At 33.3% G+C, this 23,654-nt stretch overlaps 1 protein-coding gene across 1 annotated transcript in view; it reads right to left on the reverse strand.

The window, feature by feature from the left end:
* The window catches only part of dally (division abnormally delayed protein), a 248,011-nt gene that overhangs the window by 63,435 nt on the left and 160,922 nt on the right, over nt 1–23,654 (reverse strand). Inside the window, exon 5 of the mRNA XM_033349048.2 lies at nt 10,070–10,344. Within this exon, the coding sequence (XP_033204939.2) occupies nt 10,070–10,344 (275 nt within the window). The remainder of the gene's footprint in view (nt 1–10,069; nt 10,345–23,654) is intronic.

Raw genomic sequence — 23,654 nt, forward strand, 5'->3', positions numbered from 1 at the left:
CCTGATGCGTTCGCCACGAACGTGGCCAAACGCCTCGGCTACGAGGTCACAATGTTGCAACGTTCCCCGTGCTATTTTTCGCTTCTCCAACCTTCTCGTTGCTCCTTCAGTCTATTGCTTCTCTCTTCCATTTTCTCTCCTTTTCACACCCCTGCTTTCCTCTCTCGTCATTGCATTTTACGTTATGTTCTTATGAACTCTTAAATCGATTTTGTTCCTGCTGGCTCTTTGCTGGCTGACAAGGAGGTATATCGAGGGGAACGTGAACTTTCCTCAAGGAGAAAATAGATTATCGCGTTATTTTCACGGAGATGTGGGTACGGGATATAGTTTCAACGAATGGCTCGTACGCTTGGTAGAAATCAAACTTTGGAAATTATAATGACAGATCAGGGCTCTCTCGATTTTTCGCACGATTGAATTAAAATTATTATTGAAATCCTATGAGTTGCGAATTTTCAATTGCCAGTGAAGTAAATTCTCTTGAACTTGGTGGTAACAAGCTTGGTAATAAAACGAGGTATAAATGAACTTTATAAATTACAGACGATTATTTTACTCGTCGTAAGAATAGGCAATTGGAAAAATTACTTGCGTAACAGAAATCTGTGTAATCTACAACATGACAGTTTCCAATTCGCTTCTTGCATAATTAAATTAGTACCAAGTTGCAAATTCACAGTAGCAACAAGATTGATAATAGAATACTAATACAAATTTCACGTCAATTGATTGCTTTATTTGATAGTCATAATGATATACAATTATGAACAACTGTTCATTTTGCAATTATCTTGTATTATTAGCAATTTAATTCTTTGCTTACAAAATCATAAGGATTGTTTATTTAGCAGAATTCTATCTATAACTTGTGTGTATCTTCAAAAGTTATCAATATAATACATAATGTTAATTAGAAAAAACCAAAAAAAATGCAAAAAACATATATATGGGAGATTCATTTTTTTAATAATATATGTCTAATTTCTGAATAAAAGTACATAATAAAATGAATTTTCTTTTTGTTAAGCGGTTATTAGACGTCTTCAATTTTTACAGAGTTCGTAATTACTAATCAAAAACCATGGAACATATCGGTAGGTAAAAAAGTTCCGTAAGTAGATTAACCTTTTTTTGGCTGATCCAATGTAGTCGTCTGTAATTTCACTACTCCGACCGAATACATTTGCATGATTTAACAATTTGAGTCGCTTTCCGCGTAGATGTAAAACGACGCCAGTACGCTACTGCGATTCGTTAAAATACGAAATGTATCCTCTGGGTACTGGTTTAGAATTTACAACTGCTTTATCAAGACACGTACTGCGAGAGTACATACTCATCTAAAATTTGCGCAATTTGTATAGTCTGTATACTTAAAGATAATTAAGAATTAAAAAGGTATCTATAATATCTTAAAGATCATTCTGATTAAATCGTGTAATAAATTCGTTCACCTGTCAGTGTTATATTTTGGGGAATAATACAAAAATATCACTTATGTTAGTTGCAGTGACGTGTAATTATAATTGAACCATTTAATGATAACGATGAAAGAAAACCGAACATTATGACTGTTTAATATAAAAATTGTTTATTACAATGCATATAAAATTATAGACTTCTTTTATGACACAGCAGAAATTATTCAGTTTCGTTCTGGTTTGCGATATTACAGATTTATTGTACTATTAATGATAAAACGAATTGTTTAATCGTTTTGATATTTGGGAAATATTGTGCATAAGTGATCGCTAAATAATGTAAAATACACGTATCAGAATGTTTTGATAAAAGGAACAAACGTCTTTGAAAGAACATCGTAATGTATTAGATAACCTAATAGTATTTACGTCAGAAGTGATATACATACGTACTGCTTGTGATAACATACTACTGCATTAAAAAAATATATGATTCCATTAAAAAAAAAGCCAAGTTGATCTTCGTAGGTTCTCTAAACGTCCTCATGGGGAAAACTTACATCGGATAATGTGCCCCCTGAAACCATTCAATTTTTGTCTGACGCATCTTTTAGTATCGTCAACAGTTTCGAAGAAATTCGAGTGTGTCGATTTAAATGGATCCACCTATATAGTTCTATCTTTATGCTAATGAGCGGGGCTTCTTTTTAATCAAATAAAAAAAGGCTATATGCAACTTTCGTTTAAATGTTTAAGACAGACTCACGAGTAATGTGAATAACAAAAATGCGACTTTTATTCATATATATGAATATGAATTTACTGTTGTCGGTCTTAATGCTCTCTATACAATAGACAATTTTATCGTATTATTTATATGTATCGTAAATATTAAACGGGATTTACCCCAGTAGCAGACGTTCATTCAACTTTTCATTATCTGAAATATGATGTCAACACCGTAATAAATATTTCATTTCTCTTTTTCGTTCCCGTTAAAATATGCACAATAGATCGTAAAAACGATCGAATATTTATAGAATGTGAGTATCTATATGTTAATGATATCGCGATATTATATAACGTAACATGTGATTGAAAACGTATATCATTTATACACATTAAATACATATGTTTTATTTTGAATTTAAAGGTTTATTTTTTAAATAAAATTTGTATTTTTTAGAAAATCGATGTTGCCAAGTTAATAATTGACGTAGAAACGATCAAGAAATTTTATCGGTGATACAACGATTGTTTCTCATTTATATTTGGAAAATACATTATAATTCTATCTATTATAATTGTATTTCGACTTCGACCTTACGTTGAAGTGAATAACGTGACAAGTTCTCAAGTTTAAAATAAAAGTGGTGAGACAAAAAATGTAGAAACAAATAGGAACGTTTAATGAAGAAAATTAAAAATAAGAATAAGGATCAATAAAAGTGTTTATTAAGATTTACGTTACTGCGTTCGTAATCTCTTTGCATTTTGCAATTAACAAAAATAAATCTTTTGTAACCGTTACACAGGTTGCCAAATTTTTCTCAAATCTTGCCAGTACCTATAATGTGACGAACGACTATTTGCAACTATCATATGTAACAATATAAATATTTGAATTCAGCAGAGCTCGTCATTGTGATCTTTGGTAAATATTTTATGCATTTACAAATTTCTTCATTCAATATCTTAAGCAATTTCTTAATTTGCTCTCTTATATTCCGAACAATTTTAATAATTTTACAGGATAGTTTTTGTTAATCGATTTCTCTTATTGATTTATCGATTTAATTTGCATATCCAAGTTCTTCAGGTTTTTCAGGAAACAGAAAATTGGATACGTTTTAAAAAAAGACTTTAGAGATTATTTATAACAAGATTAATTAATATGTGCTCATTTCTGCTGTGGCATTCAATTTTAGAATAAAAATGTATACTCTTCCAGTTTTTCGATAATAGTGTGTAATAAAATGCACCTTCTAATAAAATTCTAACACGGTAGAACTCAAAATTCCTGCTTCTATATCTTTCTATCAGTTCATACAGTGATTCGTGAAAATATTTGAAACCTGTTCTTTGCTTATAGGAATTTTGTTTTAATACACTATGTGTATTATGGAAACATACACATCACAAAATCACACAATTGAAACAATCAAGTACTCATTATATTGATAATCTTTCATATTTAATGAGACCACCTTCAACATTAATTATCGTATTTCTAAGATAGCTATTCATGCCCTATGCTCTATATTAATTTTTTATTAAGTGTATGTTTGCAAAAAGACGTTTTATAAATTTTACATGCATTTTATATGCTATAATCATAATAATCGCGTCTCGATGAAAATGACACCTAAAAACGTTTTGTATAACATGCATATATGATAAGTGTCCGAATTATAAGCATGGATGATAAAATGGGCTGTAACCGCAGTCACAATGTCCGTCAAAATTCGACATCGCGTCCGTTAAAACATTTGTAACAAAAACGCTCATGTGACGGAGCTCTTATATTTAGCTTCCAGTTCGCTTAGGTTTCCCTCTCGCGATATTTCAGTAAGTATTAAGTACATCGCACAATAAGAAATCGCACGCAATGTGAGTCATTGCATTCCAAATGTCCTTGTTTAATAAACAAATAACGGTCACGTCCCGTTTTCAACTCAGCTTTCGAATCTTTTTTTACTCGTTCATTAAACACGTTTAAAATAAAGCAGTCCACATTCGCCTTTTTATTTCACCTCGTTAATTGCAGTGCTTGTATTGGAAGTTCTAACAGATACGAAGTGTACGTGATAAACGTTTCTCTTTATTTATTTATCTTCGCTGCTGAGCCACTCTTTCTTTGCTGGTCAGTTGTCAGAGCGGTTTTCCTCCGCTACAAAACTTTCTACATTGTAGTTGTAAATGTTTCGATTTTCGTTTCATGTTCCTCGTTTTTCTCGCACAATTTTATTACACGTGACAGGAGCAAGTATTTCGGACCCGAGAACGAAATCTAACGTTTTCTTTCAACAACTGTGCTATTTATGTTTATCTCTGACAGTTGAGTGTCAATATTATGTTGGCTTGCAGCGTTTTAACGTTTGAGTCTCCGATTTTGAAAATGCAGCGCTCAAACATGTAACAGTTTGTCGTGCATCAAGTGTTAACATTGGCAATAGTCCACGCAAGCACAGGGAAATAAAGATGACACGTACGAAACTGTTTTTAAGAAATTCTGCATTACTGACAAGCGAGTACACATACATCATAAATACTTAATTTTCATTACGAAACTTGGAAGCTTTTGACATATGGATGTGCATGTAGTCAAATGAAATACTTCAGTGTAAAATAATTTTATGGATTTTTGCCTCGTTTCGTATGAGATTGTTTAAGAATGCCATTTGAAAACGTCAAACTAATGCTCTTCAAACTGATTAAATTGTATTAATTGACACGTTAGAATGCGTGATACTTCTTCTGACAAATTATAGTTGGCAAAATGCCGTTGTTCCATAATATTTTTCATTGCGATTACAAATTTAATTTCAAAATTAATTTCAATGATATCTACCGTATCATTCGGTAATTAGGGCCCGGTTTCTCGATTATGATTTCACATGCGGACTCACGAGTCACGAACATCGCGACGATGAATAATTCATTGAAATTAAATATATCGAAAATCTTTGATATCGCTATTTTACAACGCGTTCGATGTGTTCGTTGCATTCGTTACAATCACAGAATAATAACAATATTAATTTTTATTGCGGCGCTGACCACACGACCACGCTATCTCGCGTATTAATATTCGAAATAAAACCATTGGTTCGAATGATTTACATTAATCACAGGAGAATTTGCATGCAGTTGCTGTGAACCCCTCACGAATATGCACGACTCGCGTTACATACACGGTTACGAGGTGTGCCGGATTTGACAAATTTTTTACGCATCAGTTCCCACGGTTATTATTCCGTTCACGTTTCCTTTTCGCCCGCATATTAATTGAAACGTTACATTAAAATGCGCTCACATTACTTCCCTCGCCTCCTTTTTTCTCCCCCACCCCAATTTTTTTTTACTCTTTCTTTTCTGTTGTAATTTCGTTTTATTCTTGGGTGCAACGTATACCGGAGCACAACAAAAAACTTGCTTTGTCGATGGTGAAACATTGTAGCAGTTTCTCCTCTTCTCTCACGCTTCTCTCTGCATTCGGTTGACAGCTTCCTGTTCCGAATTTGCACATGTTTGATATTCATGCTTGTCACTCGTGATATCCGGATTGGTATTCCTCTAAATGACTTTGACATGATACATCAAAATTTCTTCTTTTTTAATTTCCTTTTTTGCTTTTTATTTATTCTTTTATGAATATATTTCCTTACGCGTACGATACACATGATCAGAAAAAGTTGATATTCTGGTAAATTGTATAAATTAAACTGTGTAGGCTGCTGGGTTAAAATTATTTTAACGATATAAAAGCAGAGACTGATTTATTCAAAAATATGTTATGAGGCTACGTTTATTATCTATTTCTCATTTATTTTCCTCTTTCTTTCATAATTTGTTTAAATTAGTTTAAAATAAGTTACGATGAATTCTTTCTTCAAGAAGCATGAAATTTTATAAACTTTCTTATAGCGACTATTGAAGGTACTAAATTTGATTAAATGAAGTTACTTTACAAACTTTCTGGATAATCTCGCTGCGGTAATTTAATTTGAAGCGACGACAAGAATTCTTTTTAAAGCGAGGTTATTCTAAAAGGATTAAGTTCTGATCTGAACATAATATATAATCAAATGCCATTTATAATGCGATATTTTATTTTTTATTAGATTAAAAATTTACTTAAATTCTATGTAGAATATTTGCTTCTAAGTTTCAAAGTCAGTATGCAATTAATAGCAGAATTTATTTACAAATTTTAATTCAAATCGAGACTCAAATTTTCGTCTCTAAATTTCCGTGTAAAACCGAAAAGTGTAAAAACCGAAAATGAACTGTCCCTGTGTTAGAAGAACATCAAAACTGTCAAGGGAGCATTATAAGGCCTGAGAATGGAAAATTACAAAAATAATATTGGATTCTAGTTTTCTAAAATCAAAAACAGTAAACAATTTGTGAGTAAATAATTTACAGAATTTTTCTACTTATCTCGTAGGACCTTTTGTCTTCAGACCTTTATATTAATAATTATTTATTTATTATTACTAATTATTATACTAATACTTTATAATAATTTGATACTAACTATTGCTGCATAGATTCTGTCCGCTTCTTTGCTCATATAAGTAAGACATCGATATTACAATCGACATAATAGTCGATATAAATTGTGCTTCTGAAATTTACAGACGATACGATAGGCTTTTGACCTATGACAAATGATAAATTTGAGATTAATAAATTTTCATTTTTTAGGTATTAGAAGTTTAGACAGTGAAGATTAAATACTTTCGAGGTCGTAAAAAATATTGTAAGTCTCTCTTTTTAATGATGAATCCAAGATTTCGTATAAAAAAAAATGTCACAATGTCGACGTTTGTGGAAGGTATACTCTGAATGAGAAAACTTACACAGTAATATAAGGCTTTATACTCACTGAAGAAACAATGAGCAACTTTTCGTCGTATCTTGTTGCTGTATCTACTAGCAATAAACATACACAGAAGGAACCTTAGTTTCTGCTGCTACGCATTGTCGCGTATTTCCTATTTTTCTTTGATCTTTACTGTTCCGGATGAGAACAAGGAACATGCGACGACATTTGTTTCCGGCAACAGAAACACGAAGAAACTTGGAGAAACATTCGGTAACAAACGGCGACTTTTCCAAGATACACGGAACATCAACGAAAAGGTCCTCATTGTCGCTTCGGTGAATACGCGGCTTTAGTTATGATTTATGGCATATTTAGTAGTAACTTCGTCTTTAATTTCCTCTATTCCTAGATCTCGATAAATATGTATGTTGGTATAGATATTTCGTACGATGGTGAACAGGTGATTGTTCGTAGCGTTTTATCTTTGAACCTTTGCGCTATTTTAAGGTTCAACTTTATGCAACCTCGTAATCCTATGACCCACGCGTTGTAAATCCATATGGGTCTTAATGTTATTTGAAAATTCCTACATGTTAAAGACCGGATAGAGCTACTCTCCGGTATGCATAATAGCTGTTGGACTTGACCTTATCCACCCTTATACAAATTCCAACCCTCGGAAAGGAAAGTCAGGATAGAGAGAGGAATGAAACATTATACAGAGAAAGAAAGACTGTCGCGTAAACGTAAAAAGAAGTAGAACTGGACAAACTCGATTTAAAGATTAGCATTCCAGCTAGAGAGTTAGGTTTAAAGGCTTAGTCGATACTATGAATCGGCTTCGTTGTCCCGGGGAAACTAGGAAGGAACAGTCGAGAAAAGGTCGTTTAAAATCTGAAGTCTGGTCACGAGATGCAAATGTCGTCGCTTCTCCTCTCTGCACTTCTGACGCAGCTCATTTTTGCCTGATGTGTCTACGAAGCTGATTCTATCGCGGGTCTAAAACCGTATATCGGCGCGCCACTGATAGAGAGAGGATCGAGAGAGAAACCGAGAATAGAGTAAAGGGGCAAAGAGGAGAACCGTGTACGTGCTTGGAAATCGTTTCTCAACGATGACTCGATCATTGACGAACATGTTCCACGCATACTCTCAGCCAACACACGCTTCCTTACCAATCCTTTCCGGGCCCAAACCATTTACTAACACAATCGTTCACAGTCGTGCACCTGTTCGCCGCGAATGCAAGTGCAATCGGACCAATCAATTTTTATTTTACTTGACAGTAGACAGTGTTATTGTTGCACGTATCGTACAATTCGAGATGATCAATGAAATAAAACGTTTCTAGTACGATTTCGTTTAGCAGAAATGGCTTTTCTCCAACGGCTTGTTTAAAATTGTTAGAAAACTGTTCGTTCAAATACTGTTATGTTGTAAAAAATTTAATATTTAGTTTGTTTTTTAATATCGAGCTTCCCGAAATTACACTTAAAAAAGTGATGAACGAGATGGAACACCGTAGTAGTAATACGATTGACAAAGTCACAGCTGTGTCTTGATGTTTCTAATTACCGATATGTTTGAAGTTTATTAAATTCTCAAAATAGTAGTATCTCAGGTAAGATAAATCAAACATAGAGATTTTGAAAAAAGAATGTGAAATTTGAATTTAAAAAATTGATCAATGACAGTTAACCAATAGCTAAATTTAACAAGTCAGATATTTTTTTTATCATTTCTATTATATCTTTACGAAGATTTTCAATTTTATTCGTTAATCGTCATGAATTGAACCTATGATATCCTAAACTAAAGTATTTTAATATACATATCTTACAAAGAATATATATCATAACTAATTTTCAGTGTTATTTGCTTCCTTTTCTTTTATAAGATTTAATCAAAATTAGCGCATTAGGGAATTGAATAATATTTGTGGCAAAATCTATAGAAAATTGACAAATTCCAAGTATCACAGCTCTAAAGATAAAAAAGAATTATCAAGAAAATTCAAAAGCTATAATAATACTTTTTCAAATTCCACCATTTCATGCTTTTAAACTCACTATTACTGTTCTTTTTGTGTGTCAATAAACTATGTACCTACTTATACCTTGCAAAACCATACTTCTAAAAAATGAAACCTAATATCGTTCAGTCACGAATATCCAGCCGTTTCACGGAGAATCAACGACAATAAAAGCTTCGCGGCTCGTAAAATCGTGCGAGTACTGATTCAAATATGATTTTAATGGTTTCACTGGTGAACCCATAAACTTCAAGCCTGAGTCGCGGCAGAGGCGTGTCCTTTGTTAACAATTTACGGATCTCGCCAGTGTACAGTGTGTTGAAGCTAAAATGGTCGTCTGACCGCGCAAAAGTCATGGGACGCCGTGCAAACTAACATCATGCAGCGCTTAACTATTCAAGTTACTATGTACATATATTAATTCTTTTATTTATTTCTCTTTTACAGCCCATAATAATAACCCGCAGATACGGTATAGGATAGCAATTGAAATAAACAAGCGATGTTCGTATGCAGAGTATTTGTAGCGTTCGTGAATTTCAAGATTAAAAAACTGACAAAATAGTACGCTTGATGTTTGAAGAAACTAAAAAACGAAATCTCTCGCCATTGTAAAGTAGCAGTGAAATTTTAACCAATTTGTATCGATCCATACAATTTTACCTAAAGAACCAAGTTACACGTATTCTTTAGTGCATGTTCTTTAAAGTTATTTATCTTTCAGGTTTCTCGGAAATGTCGTCTTTGCGTAATCTTTTTTACTATGGAACTTAGATACGTAATCTTTTTCCATAGGTTTATTTTAAACGTTACCTTTTACAAACGACAAAACGTTAGTCGCAATTGTTTCAGGCAACAAAGACTATTAATGCCTGAAGTCAGTTTTATAGGAAAATAATATTCTAACCGGGGATCCCCGAGAATTTAGAAAATCGAAAAAAAACAAAAGTTAGATAAACCAAGTTATGACATTTTCCTGGTTAGATGGTGGTTTTAACACACTATGCAGCGTGGCGCGGCGTCTGGTTGAAGACGCGGTAATAAAATGGCAAATGTACTCACTCTCCGATGCGTTCGCCATTCCAACATCGTTTGTCCGGATACTCTTCGCAGATCGTGTCGGCCAGAGTGCCATAGAAGGTCCGAGACCTGACGACACTGGCCAAGAAATTACCCAGCTGCGTGTGCAACTGCGTCGGTAATGTTCGATGCGTGGTAGTCGGCGCAGCTGCGTGCATCTCCAGCCCGGTTGACGTCGACTTCTCAGTTGCAGCTGCATCCGTAACGGTCCCTTGATTCGATGGCTGTAGTTCCGAACGGCCGCACACTTTTCTCACCTGAAACACATCGCCGTCGTTTCTTTAGTTTCTTTATCCTCCATCCGCATCCGTTCATCGTTTTACTAAAAACCATGGGACCGAACGTCCCTCGAATAAAGTTTTATTTTATCGCCAGTGCCCTTGATGCGCTACGACTTTCCTCTATCGCGTCTCCACAAATGATATTGCAACGTGGAAGAGGGTGTTTTTCTTGAAACGATGTCCTCGTACATAGAGAATGAGATCGCATCGCGTGTTATGTAACGGGGTTATCGATAGGTTCTTACATTTGCAAATTATCACATATATAATGAAATATATTTCTCTGTGACCTAATTTTGGCTACCGATCCAATGGTAGTATAGACAACTGTACGAATATTATAAGAGAAACATATGATAAATTAATTACGAAAGTATGGAAGAAGAAAAAGCAATAAATTCGGAAATAATTGAATTAATTGAAAAGGAAATTCTGCACAGTGAATATAAAATTGTTGAAAATAAATCAAATGTTGTGCTCCTAAAGAATAGGTGTTCTTATCCGATGCACGAATATACATAACTTGTTAAAATTATTGAAAATTACACGCTTTATCGGATATTGAATTATCTGACTGAACAAGTTAATTACTCGAAAAAGCACAGAATATGAACTGAAAGAGGGAAAGAATTCATAAAGGACAATGGAATAAAATATGTAGTTGTTAAATTGATCAAGTACAAGTATATAATTTTCCGCCACTTCGCGTTTATTCCGTTAAAAAAAAAAAAAAAAAAAAAAACAGCGAGAGAACCAAAGTACAGAATTCACATCCGTTGTTTTTCGAAAGGTCAAACGTTTTTCATTTCCAGCATTTTCTATTCGTCATTGAAGTCCCGTTTTTGGTTGTAATAAAAACGGCCAAAGCCACGGACAGTTGAATTCGCAAAAAGCCGGTGAAAAATTGCTGCTGGAATAGATTGAACCCCTCCGCGATGAGAAATGAATATATTTATCATGTGCGAAGTTTCGTCCCCGCTTTCGCAGCGGGTACTTCATTTTTCTCAATAACAGGGTAAAATTTCGCATTCGTCGATCCGGCGCGGACAGGAAGCCGCAATTAACTTTTTCCCACGTTCGTCCAATTCGAAAAATTCCGCCGTTTCACCGGGATTTTTACATTTCTCGTGGGTGGATGTGTTGCACGCGGGTCCCTTATTTTCCGGAAATTACGGCTGCCTCGTGTTCGCCACGAAATCGTTCATCCGTCACGAGGTCGACGTTAACGCGGCCGTTTGAAAGGAACGCCGGGGACGGCCCCGATGGAAAAGAGTTATCGCCGCCAATATCAGCCTCACAATTTCCATGTGGCCGGTGTTGCGCGCGTTTATCTCGAAGCAACGCTTTCGTATACGCGGACGTTTGCATACACGATCGTCATTAAGGTTATCGTTCGTATCTGCCAACGTACTTCTCCACGGTTTTTCGTCCTAATTACTTTTTAACGCTGACTATAAAAGGAAGTAAGCCGGCGGTCGAGCTTCTCGAACCGGCATAATCGTAAAACCAGCCGCCAGGCCTGGGCGTAATTAAGACGGCACGCGTGGGCGTGCAAACGTCGCTCTCCTCATCTTCGCCGATTTTCTTTTTATCTTTCGTGCTATCTCTCGTCCTTCTGTCCTTTACTCTTCTTTCTCAGCCTTTCGTCGATATTGCACAGCACCGTAATCCTAGTGTTCGTTTGCTTTTTAATAGTCGACTCGTAATTTTGCCTTCCACACGATGTTTTGTTCGTTCTGTATCACGGATTAATCTCGCAACAATCTTCCTTTTAGGTTCACGATACGAACGATCGAGTTTTATCGTATGATACTAGAAGGTGAAAATGTTGTTACAAATTGCTTTCAAATGAAACATTGGTGGGGAAGATACTACACTTCTGATTTTGGCGGAACATTGCAATTTCGTTGCAATGTCAATGGTTATGTTGAAATTGTTATGTAAGAATACATAAAAGTAGACAGGAGAAAGAAATTTTTCAGATAAGAAAAAAATAATTGGAGAAATTGACTATTATAGAAAAATCAGCTATTTATTGACTATTATACCCTCGATAGCTTCTAATAAATAAAATCTTTGTGAAACTGAATTCATAATTCAATAATGGTGAGAAAATGTGAAAATGAAATAAAATGTAAAACAAAGAGAAAATGTTACCACAAGATAATAAAATCTATAATTTTCTATTTGATATTAGTTTATTATCTGCAATAGAGATAATAATATTTATTTTATATCAAATATAGGTTTCTTGGAATAAAATATTATAAAATGTATTAGTTATTTCAATAACGTAGAAGAGATGATTCAGTAATGGCCAACAAGTAACTAAATATCATATACTTTAGTTATTCTATATTCAAAAATAATTAACCGATGAAAGCGAATTCCTCGAAAGTAACGTCATAAATGACTCCTGTTATAGTTTTGAATGCGATCTGACTGTTACTTGATATACCAAACTGAAACATGCGAATTTGCTTTCACTATATCTTTAAAACAGCGATAAGATGGAGCAAACACAGAGAAAAGTAATAAGAGATGTGATGAATAACTAAGCAATATGGTTCGATATACTTTTCAGTGACCTTCTATGCTCAATGTTCACGTAGTTTACACGTCAGAAAGTTTCTACATGAATCTATGGAGTTTACCGAGTTTGTACAGAATTAAATTGTCTTTTTCTCAAAAATAATTATTTTGACAAACAAAATGTGCGCTTATAATATTGTTCACCATTTAGAATAATTTGTCGAATGCTGGATTTAAAAAGAAAATCTCTATTCTTAGTTTAGATAACTATATCAGTAGAATAGTCGACCGACAAATAAAACAGTATAAAGATTTAAATTTTACCTATTGGATGGATTAATATTTTTCCATACTGCCAAATCAACATTTGAAACTTTACAAGAAACGTTACAAGAAGATGTTTGTTTTATGAAATGTAATAAATTTTACAGACAGTACCTTAATTTAAATTTGTAGGATGTTCGTTCGTAACAACATAAAATAAAATTAGTATATATAGTAAAATAAGATTTTACTACTATTCCTATTAATCTTTTAATTTACATTTACAGAATATTTACAATCCAATTACAAACTTGATCTCGTCTCATCTTATACGTACATCAATTTTATTCGACTTTTCAACTTTCTCAATTGTCGTAACAGATAGATAATTTGCTATCATTTCTTGTTTCGTAATGTTCTTATCTTTACGGGTGATTATCGCGTAGAATAGTGAAGAGTGTTGAAAGTGAAGGTGTTTAAGAATTATTAGAGTTAAAACCAGGGAATCGAGTCCAAACTAATAAAGATATTTAAAGTCGCTTAGACTTTACATCCAAGGTAACGTCTAAGATGATAATTGGAATATGCTATAGTTTGATTAAACGGAAAAGCTGATGTTACAATCCAGGGACATTGCTTAAGTGCTAAACGACGTTTAACAGTCGGGATATGTGTGTATGCTAATTTGCTCGGAATAAGAACGAATGAAAAGTATTGCATGATATTGAAATGAAGTGTGGCAGTTTCCTTTGGTTGAACGCAATAAGCACGCCGCTTTTATGACGCATCATAAAAGCAACATTGTTATTGCCAGGTATATGTTGCGAAGCAGATGGAAATAATTATGTTTCTATAATTGGGTTCACCTTTTGTCAAATAAATTTCCTTCAAGTTTTGTGAATACAAGTTGCAAATCGTCGCGTTGATTTGTTTGGAAAGTGAGGCATTTAAAAATCGCGCAATTCTAAAATATCTGCAAGAACTAATTCGAAGGGTGTGCTATTTGTTAGGAGAGGACAATGTCTAAGAGAGAGAGAGAGAGAGAGAGAGAGCAATTACTTAATAAAATTGTAATATTTAACAAGAACGATATCGAAATTTGAAATAAAGCCTTCATCTTCTTTCTAATATGTAGTAAGAAATACACAAAAAGAATATTTTATTAGAAATCCTTAAAATTAAAATGATCTTAATTATTTAAATTATAAACGAAAGATTTTTCACACAGATTTTCAAATAGCCGAATAATTAATAATTTTCTATTTCAAAGTGACTTCTTAAAACAGTTTTGAGTCTAAATTTGGTTAATAATACAACAGTAAGTTTAAATTTATATTACAAATTCGGAATTGCTTTGAACCATATCCAATTTGAGGTATGATATCGCTGGTGTTAAATAAATTCTATTCTTAATGGAACTTTGTTGTAATTATCTTGTTTTATGAATGAATCATTTAGAGCTGAGTGCTTATATACATCTCTTTTATAAATAACCTGTTCTTAACTAACTTCTTCTTCTTACATCTCGAGAATGAAGTACCCTGTTTTCCCTTATGGTCTTCATATACGATACATAAAAAATGTATTATGGATGTACTTAACATCAAACTTCCCTTTTCCAATATTAACTTACATTACATATAAGTTAGTTCCAAATTTAGAATTTTGAACTGATTCAGATTTTTTGTATTTTTACAATATAAATTTATTACATAGATATCTGTTTGCTTATTATTATAGCTTATTATTACAGCTTATAGCTTGTAATTATGTTGTTAAGAAATTAGCGTCGGTTTTCGAGTTTTTAAACTTTAACGCTTAGTATCAAGCTAATAATTCGTTTCATTCTCTTTATTTTACAATATCATTTTAGAGTGCAGATGTCCTTCTACATGCTTCTAACTATACTTTTGTTTTTACCATTAATTTGTTATTATTACTCACTTTGCTCAAATTACTCTCAAATTACTGACTTCGAGATGGACAGAACCTATCGACAACCGACGACCATTTTTTTCGAACACAGCGACCATTACTTACTCTACAAAGCTCTTCTTCGTTAACCAAGCTGTTGCTGAAGATTCATCAATTCTAGCACACCGGAATTTTACGCTAATGCAATTAGAAGACTTATTTCTTGTTGGCAAAAATGTATACATTGCGATGGATATTATTTTGATTGGAAAAGTTTATTCTGAGTCGAGACGAGATCTGTGGTTTTGAAAATAGTTTGAAAACTGACATTAATTTCTTATCAACCTAATGTATTTCCTGAATTTTACTATCAAGAAATTTTTGTACTTATTCCGATGCGATACAATAAAATCGCCCGAATAGAGTCATCGACGAGAGGAGGGAATCGTATTTGACCAAATTTTTTCCACTTTATGACGCATTAGTTTCAGTTAAGTCAAAGTAGAGCAAAGAAATATACCGCGTGTACTTTTGCAACGGCAATTACACCAACCAAACGACGAGTAATGGCTCGAGAACGATAAATGGTGACCTGTTTTTTCCCTTCTACAGAAGACCAGCTATCCACCACGAAAATGAGATCCTGTCATTTCTCTCTGACACCCGTTTCCTCTTCAATATTTTCGATACCGGCCGCAACGCTGCAACTCGATCGATATTTGCACGTAAGTTTCACCCGCGTTTTTTTATGCAATCGACGCAATAAATTTCTATGGATCAGGTCATTTGGAGGAAGTTAATGCGAATGAGGAAATAGTCAAGAAACAACATGAAGATTTTACTAATTTCGCGTTACTATCGACCTATATTTTCGAAGCTCCAACATCTGTCAGAAAGTGGCTGCACTATTCTTTTTCTAATTTGTTCGTTTTTCTGCCGAGTAAATACTTTTAAAAAATATAATCTTCAAAATATCGGTTCATTAAAAAAGTGATATAACCAAGAAGTTATCGAATCAGTTTCCTGTTCAAGATTGTAGCAATTTCGCGTTACCATTAACATAGAATATTCGAAGCTTCAACGGGAGAAACATATTTCAACATCCGTTCGAAAGAACGTGTGTTAGTTAGTTACGGTTGACTTTTCGTTCTCCTCCCACGTCGACGTTGGCGTGCAAAGATGACGAAGACGCAGGCGACTCAGGACGATCTTCCGCCTCCTCCGCGTGCTCTAACTCGCGTTTACCTTCGCTTCATGCCGAAGGAAGAAAGGAGGCGGCCGAGTAGACGCGTCACCCTTGACCCGGAATATAAACGATAATAATGTGTTCCGTTTCTGCGCCGCGATTCAAATGAAGAAGATTAGAAGATTGGCGGATTATCTCGTGATAAGCGCGCACGCATACCAAGCGTCCTGCGAGCTCTTCGAGCCGCCGGTAATAATGTATGATAATGGACCGCGTGGTCGGGGACTTGAAACGATTTTGTATCTCGATAGAGTGATGTTTCGTGACACGAAGCCGCGTGGGAGAAGAATCGTTGACCATGATCGTCGTACCGTGCGAGAGATTCTCTATTCCCCTTCTTTCGTTCGTTCGAACCTTGTCTGATTGTAAGAATTTCATCCTGAGAATGAAAATTTCGTGGCATTTTAAATTTTCTTTACGTTGTATCTCTTTTCTTATCTCGCATTCTGTTGCAATTTGGAAAATAGCCATCCCGAGGCAGAGTAATTTTTGCCAACAATATTTACATTTACGACGAGTTGAAAAATATCGTTCGCGAGGCATTGTGTCAAATCCTAAAAATCATTGTGTCAAAATATCCTAATTACTATTTTTCGAAACTGAATAAAATGGAAATTTTATCATTTTCTTCGAGACATCCTTCTTTTTTGATAACAGTCTATAAAATATACAGGGATTACAAAAAGTATTCGCACGTAACCTTTCATTTCTTAAGGAGGCATTTTTCGACCAGTTTGCGTGTACACACGTGCGTATAAATATTTCAGTTTTATAATATCAAATTTTAGTAGCTGTATGAAGGTATTTACTATTAAATGATAGGAAATTTAATACATTTGGATCCCATTAATTAATCACGGTGTATAAATAGTCGTCGCAGCCACTGTAACTGTACTTAAAAAGCAAAAAACACAGGGGACTTGAAACAACTCGACAAAACACGGTAGACAGAAAATTGTAACCGAGCGGAGCATACCAATTGCTTAAAATAGTTAATTGCTTGATAATAATTGATTATAAATAAATAATAATTGCTTGAAATAGTTAATTCATAAGCAATTAAAATCGCACGTGAGTACGCTGATAAGAACTACAAAATGATTAACGTTGATAAAATGAGCTGAGGATACAAAAATCTCTGAACAGAAGGAAAAATAAATCGCGACATTAAAGGATGGAGTAAATGCCACTTCTACACAGTGTTGAACGGCTAAATGTCGAGAACACGGTCAAGTCTGTGTGGAAATAATTATTCCCCATAGTTCTCTACGTGCCGGCTCGTTCGCGATAATCGCTATTGCCACGAAATCAGAACTTTCTCGTTACGTGATCGTCGACGTGAGAAGAAAAATACAACCGAACTACTCCGGGAAATCCTGTCTAACGCGATATATGTATAGTATATCCCCTTCATGTATGCATACATTCATTCCATCGTCGCGTCAGGGTGGCCCCGGTGAACGATCGATAGATGGGTCGATGTTACCACGAAATCAGGCTGACGACGGGGTATCGATGTCGGATGATAACGCGATATCGATAACAGGACGAGGGGGTGAACGAACCAGATTGTCGTTTCGAGAGGCATAGCAATGTCATTAACGAGGGTACTGACATGAAATCTTACTGTTCGACGGTAACGCGATATTTCTTACATGTTGCACAGGTGATTCGTTCGGAGCCTCTTCTTTACTTCCTTCCTCCCCTTCTTCCGCCTTCCTGCCCTTCGTTTTCCGTCCCTTTCTCTCTCGACTCGGTTGCCACCTACACCGACGATCCCCTCTCGCAAGTGAGTCATAGCTAAATGGTAATCGAAGGTACGAATTCGACTCCGTACGAGAGCTGTGGTTGAAGAGCTTCCAGGAAAAACGATTTGGATGAACCATTTTTTTTTTTTATTTGGAAGTAGTTTACAATGAATTCTCATTGAGAATTATAAGTAAATTATTCTGGAGAGATACTATAACGTGAATAATAAGTTCTAATAATAATAATAAGAATAATAATAGTAATAACAAGTAACGTGAATAATAAGTATGTTATTATCGTATGTTTGATTCTAGCTGAATCTAATGTTTAAATCTAGAGGGTAATGTCTTTTTAGCTTGCGGATCTCATCCGTCGTGTCAAGTAATTGAGTAACTAGTGGGTTTTGGTGGTTGTTAATTCCTATGTTAATTCCTATTACTGAATTTGGATATTTCTTCTTTAACTGTAGGTATCTTAAGGTAGCTATGTATTGTTTCGTTGGTAACATACCAAGGTACATCTATAAAGGATCTTAGAGTTTTTGATTGGTGATGAATCATGACAACGAAGGTATAGAGTGCGTCTTACATGTAACGAAATTCTTTTGTAAGGAAGTTGCTCAGGTGGTCAGTTATTAAAATGTTAATAATACGAGATTATTGAGGCGATTAAACATTTTTAAGCTTCACAATTGAAATCGAGATTTATACGTTTGTTTGGTTTCAGTTCTTTCGCTTGCGTGTATAGTAATACGTGTAAAAATATAAATTTGTACGCTGAAGAGAAATGTAAAAATTATGCGGCGAAATAAAGTCATTTTCGGTGCCGCTTATTACGAGTTTTGATGCTGTTTTTCTGGCCGATGTCAAATTATCGACTGGATAATATTCGTTTTATAATTAATATATATAATTTGTAGTAACACATATTTAAACATAAATAAATATTAAAACATAATAAGACATAATTAAAATATAAATAATTTCTAATCTTTATTATTCCTTCTAACTATTGTAATTGAACATTGCTTGATTCATCATTTTGGTAAAATACTGGAAAAATTGTTGAACAGATAAGCGTTTATAAAAAGTTATGTAAATCTTAGCATAGCTCGACTTTAATTCAAGATATTCTAGGTAGGTAATTTTTCATTAGAAAATTAAATAAAACAGAAGAAGGAAGATCAGAAAATATCGTTGATAAGAATGTTTCAAGAGACATTACCTACTGCCATTATTTGTTATTACTCGTTACCTGGTTTAGATAGAGAAAATAGAGGCAATAAATTACCGAATTTGTATAAATTAAACGATACACAAACGCAGAGTTATAATACATAAACGCATGTAGATTATAGATGAATGCAGATAGTCACGCCAAAGTACAAAATATCCATTTTTTAAATTGTACTGCAATGTGTTTATACTGCAAACGAAATTCTATATGATAATCGAAACAGTACAGAATAATGATTTAATGAAAGTAAACATGCAAAATATGGGAAAAATATGACAATGACAAATATTATAAGATTATAAACTGTTTGTAAATTTTATTCGTTATCATTTTCTATAATCTGAGAATATAGTTATAATATAGTATAATTATATTATTAAGAAATAAACGAAATACATATGAAATCGACGAAGAAGCCATCCACATTGCTGCATAAATGAAAATTAGATCGATTCTGTTTCACGATAACGTGATACTTCGTACGCTGATAATATTATATATTTTTGAAACTTTGAAATATTATACATCTAGTTAGATATATACATATATCAAATTATAAGGTAAAAGATATGCGCTGATACTTCTTGCGTTACATAATTCGATGAATCTTGAAATTCCGCGGGATCTTATATACTACTGAGATTTTATGAATTAGAATATCAGATTTTATCACGTTCTCTCAATTTTCCTGATCCTACAATTGTGAATTTTCAATTTTTTAATTTCTTAAAATCTTTATTTTAATCCCTCTAATCCATCAATCGTTCCGAAGTGAATGAAAAACTTGGGAATTCAGAAATTAATAACTTCATAAATAAATTATTTTTGATAAAATGATGAAATCAGTTAATCCTTGGGAAAAATTCATACGATTATGTGAAAATTATTTTAATTGAATATGTACATATATGGTATTTCGAATATATCGCAGTTCAAGTCTTCCGTGAGGAAACGACATTTTAAATGCAGCTACTTGATTTTTATAATTGTTATCAAAGAACACCAGCTTCTCCTGCTTATGATTATTGGACGAATAAACTATAAAAGTTCTTACATATCTATATAATATATAACAAATATAACAATATATAAATATAACATATCAGCAATATGTAACAGTGTTTACATACATATACATATATTCGTATACAGGGTGGTTGGTAACTGGTGGTACAAGCGGAAAGGGGTGATTCTACGCGAAAAAAGAAGTCGAAAATATAGAATAAACATTTAAAAAAAATTTTTTTTTTAATTTTCCCATCGAAACAACGATCTACAGTGAGATCCATTGTAACGAGACATGATAGAGTGCACGCGTACCGAGCGAAAATTCAAAGTCGATTTTCTCGAAAACAAAGCCTCAAACGAAAAATTTGTATTCTATATTTTCGACTTCTTTTTTCGCGTAGAATCACCCCCTTTCCGCTTGTACCGCCAGTTACCAACCACTCTGTATATCTTTTAAAATAAAATTATCATTATAGTGAATTACGATTTTTTTAAATATCTGTACTAAAGGTATTGAGTTAGTTACTGAAATTTGTAGTATGAACCAAGACAATTTTCTATATTTGTTAATGTCTTACTAAATATGTAGATGAAAAAGTTGATGTCACGTATGTACATATACGTACTTAGATTTCCATACTCATTTTCTTTAAAAAGTGAAGGTCGTTACAGAGAATAACAAAGTAACATATATTTTGTAAAATGGTAATTAAATTTACCTAGATAAGAAATTTAAGGCGTTAGAAATATTAGGAATAAATTCATCGCTTTGAAGAATAAATATTTGTTAAATATTTTCATGTGTAAATCGAATTCCAGAAATTTTATTTGTATTTAATTCGATTAACAATTAGCGGATAAAAACGGAGAGATACAAATGGTATTAAGAGTATGAAAGGCTGGGTAGAGGATATGTACATATTCAATATTGAATGAAGGCTTTATGGCTTTTATAGAATCGAGGAGGATGAATAACACTTGCGGATGTAGAAATATTCAACGTTGAATAGAAAAGAACCTTTCAGCCATTTTCTTAAACGAAAGATTAAATTTAGTTGAATATCTTTCAGTTGGAAAAGTATTCTCTAGCTATATTTTATGAGTGAAAAACGTGTTAGAAAGATACATGGTAACGTGTTGAAGTACTTGTATTAAATATGCGATTGATAAATTATTATATATGTTTTACTTTAAATGTATTTTAGACATTTTTTACTGGCCAGGTAAGTTTTTTATCGACAATGATTGATTATAATACACAAAACACTTGTAATGAAGAAAGATAAATTTATATTTTCATTCCTCATAGGCATCCTACCTAAAAAGTTTCCAAAAGAAAAGTGTTGCTTAATCTTGCATTACAAAATTGTAATTCGCAACAAAAATAATGATTAGGAATGGCTTTTTCTATTAAAAACTGTAACTAAATATTCTGCGACTCCGTGTAAAACCTTTATTTCAAAGCCAAAAGAAAGAAATTAATGACACGCAGACTAATGATATAAAATACATTACAACTTTATAATATTATAACGTCACTTTTCACTATTAATTTCATATTTTCGTATATCTAAATTAAAGAAGTATGTTAAAAGTGGAATTCTTTTTACAGAAAATATTTAATTCTGTAAAATTTTTATTTGAAAATACTCGAAGAACATTCAGCATAGTATTTTTCAATTAATTAACAAATCTTGGTATTTAATGAGACCATATTTAACACCTATTATAAATATATTTAACACTTAAGATGGCTATTCATGCTGTATACTAATTTACATTATATATTATTTATACATTTATTTATATTATTATATGTTATCTATATTACTAAATACATGTTTTACTAAATGAATAACTTATAACTTCTATATACATATTCAGATTGGTTTCATATTTGACCAGTATAATCATGATACACACAAATACGAATAAAAGTTTTCTATAGCAAATGTTGAAATACCTTGTTGTCAGTGTACAGGTACACTCTAAGTTCCTTCTCCTCTTTGCTTTGAAATATACGAGGATCATTACTTTGCACAACTGGAATTTCGCCGATTGGAAAACGGTATCAGAAGATTCATCCCCTTCCGGAAACTTTCGCATGGAAAATAATTGAGGAAAATGTACATGGTTGTTCGAGTGATATAACGTGATTCCGTTCTGTTCGAGTTTATGCTTGTGGATGTTGAACGTACCTGGGAGCAACGAGGAATCCTAATGCGGATAAAAGATGTGCTCCATGCTGAAAACTTTCCCGGTAAGTATGAATCACGTCATTTCGTGGTGTCTTCTTCACCGCTCGGAGTTTTCGCTGTCTCAGTTAGATCGATTACAAAACTCTCAGCAGCTTGTGATAAAATTCAGAAAATTTTTCCGCTCGAAGTTTATTCGGTTCAAGCTTGTTTGTTCTGTCTTCTATGTTTGCGTCAGTGTTAAAGTAAAAGTTTCGAGTAAAATCGTAACCAAGTTTAATTATTTTTCTAAGAAAAAAACATTCGGAAACTGCTTTCAACTTCTTTTTTCCTTTGAAAGAATAAATCAACTGTTGGAGTACAATTTTTCGTTCATGTAACTAATTATCGATATTTGTAAAATGACAATTTAAATAGATACAACAGAGGGACTAGATTATAATATATATCACTAATTAACCATAAACAAATAAAATAACTTCAGTTTAATTATTATTATACGTCCAATATATTTTTTAAATAGCGATAAAATGCCATACGATCTAGTGAAGAAGAAATTTTTTTTAAATTGTAATTACATGCATCGACTATATTCGTAATTATATTGAGATAATTTCGAACATCTTATCAATTTTAACTATCTAAAATTGGTAGAAGGTTAATTAATACAAATATGTTTAAATGAAAATAATTATTACAGAGGCAAAATATAAATAACCAACTTTGTAACAATATCAACAACAGTAATTATTGTTACTCTTCTCCAAATTCGTCGAGAATTAAAGTAATTAACAGAATAGTGTATACAATTTCGTTCCAAAAAAATTCTGTTTCGTTTCATGAAAAAAGAAAAAACGTACGACCATTATCGTGTAGTAAACATAATGAAACCGAAACGAAATTTGTCCTGGGAATTGTATTTGAATTCCTTCCGTCAACAAGTGGAAGTCGGAATTTGAAAGATTCATACCGCTATGACAGGCATTCAAAAAACTTGTGCAGAGAGTGCAAGGCTTGTCCTCAAATACTGATGAATAACGCATCCTGCCCTACCTACGAGACAATACCATTCCGAGGGTCCTCAACTATCCACACACACGACGCCTCTATGTCCTGTCCAGACAGCTCGAGTCATGGCGAAG

The sequence above is a fragment of the Bombus vancouverensis genome, chromosome 3, assembly GCF_051014615.1.
Source record: "Bombus vancouverensis nearcticus chromosome 3, iyBomVanc1_principal, whole genome shotgun sequence".
Taxonomy (NCBI): domain Eukaryota; kingdom Metazoa; phylum Arthropoda; class Insecta; order Hymenoptera; family Apidae; genus Bombus; species Bombus vancouverensis.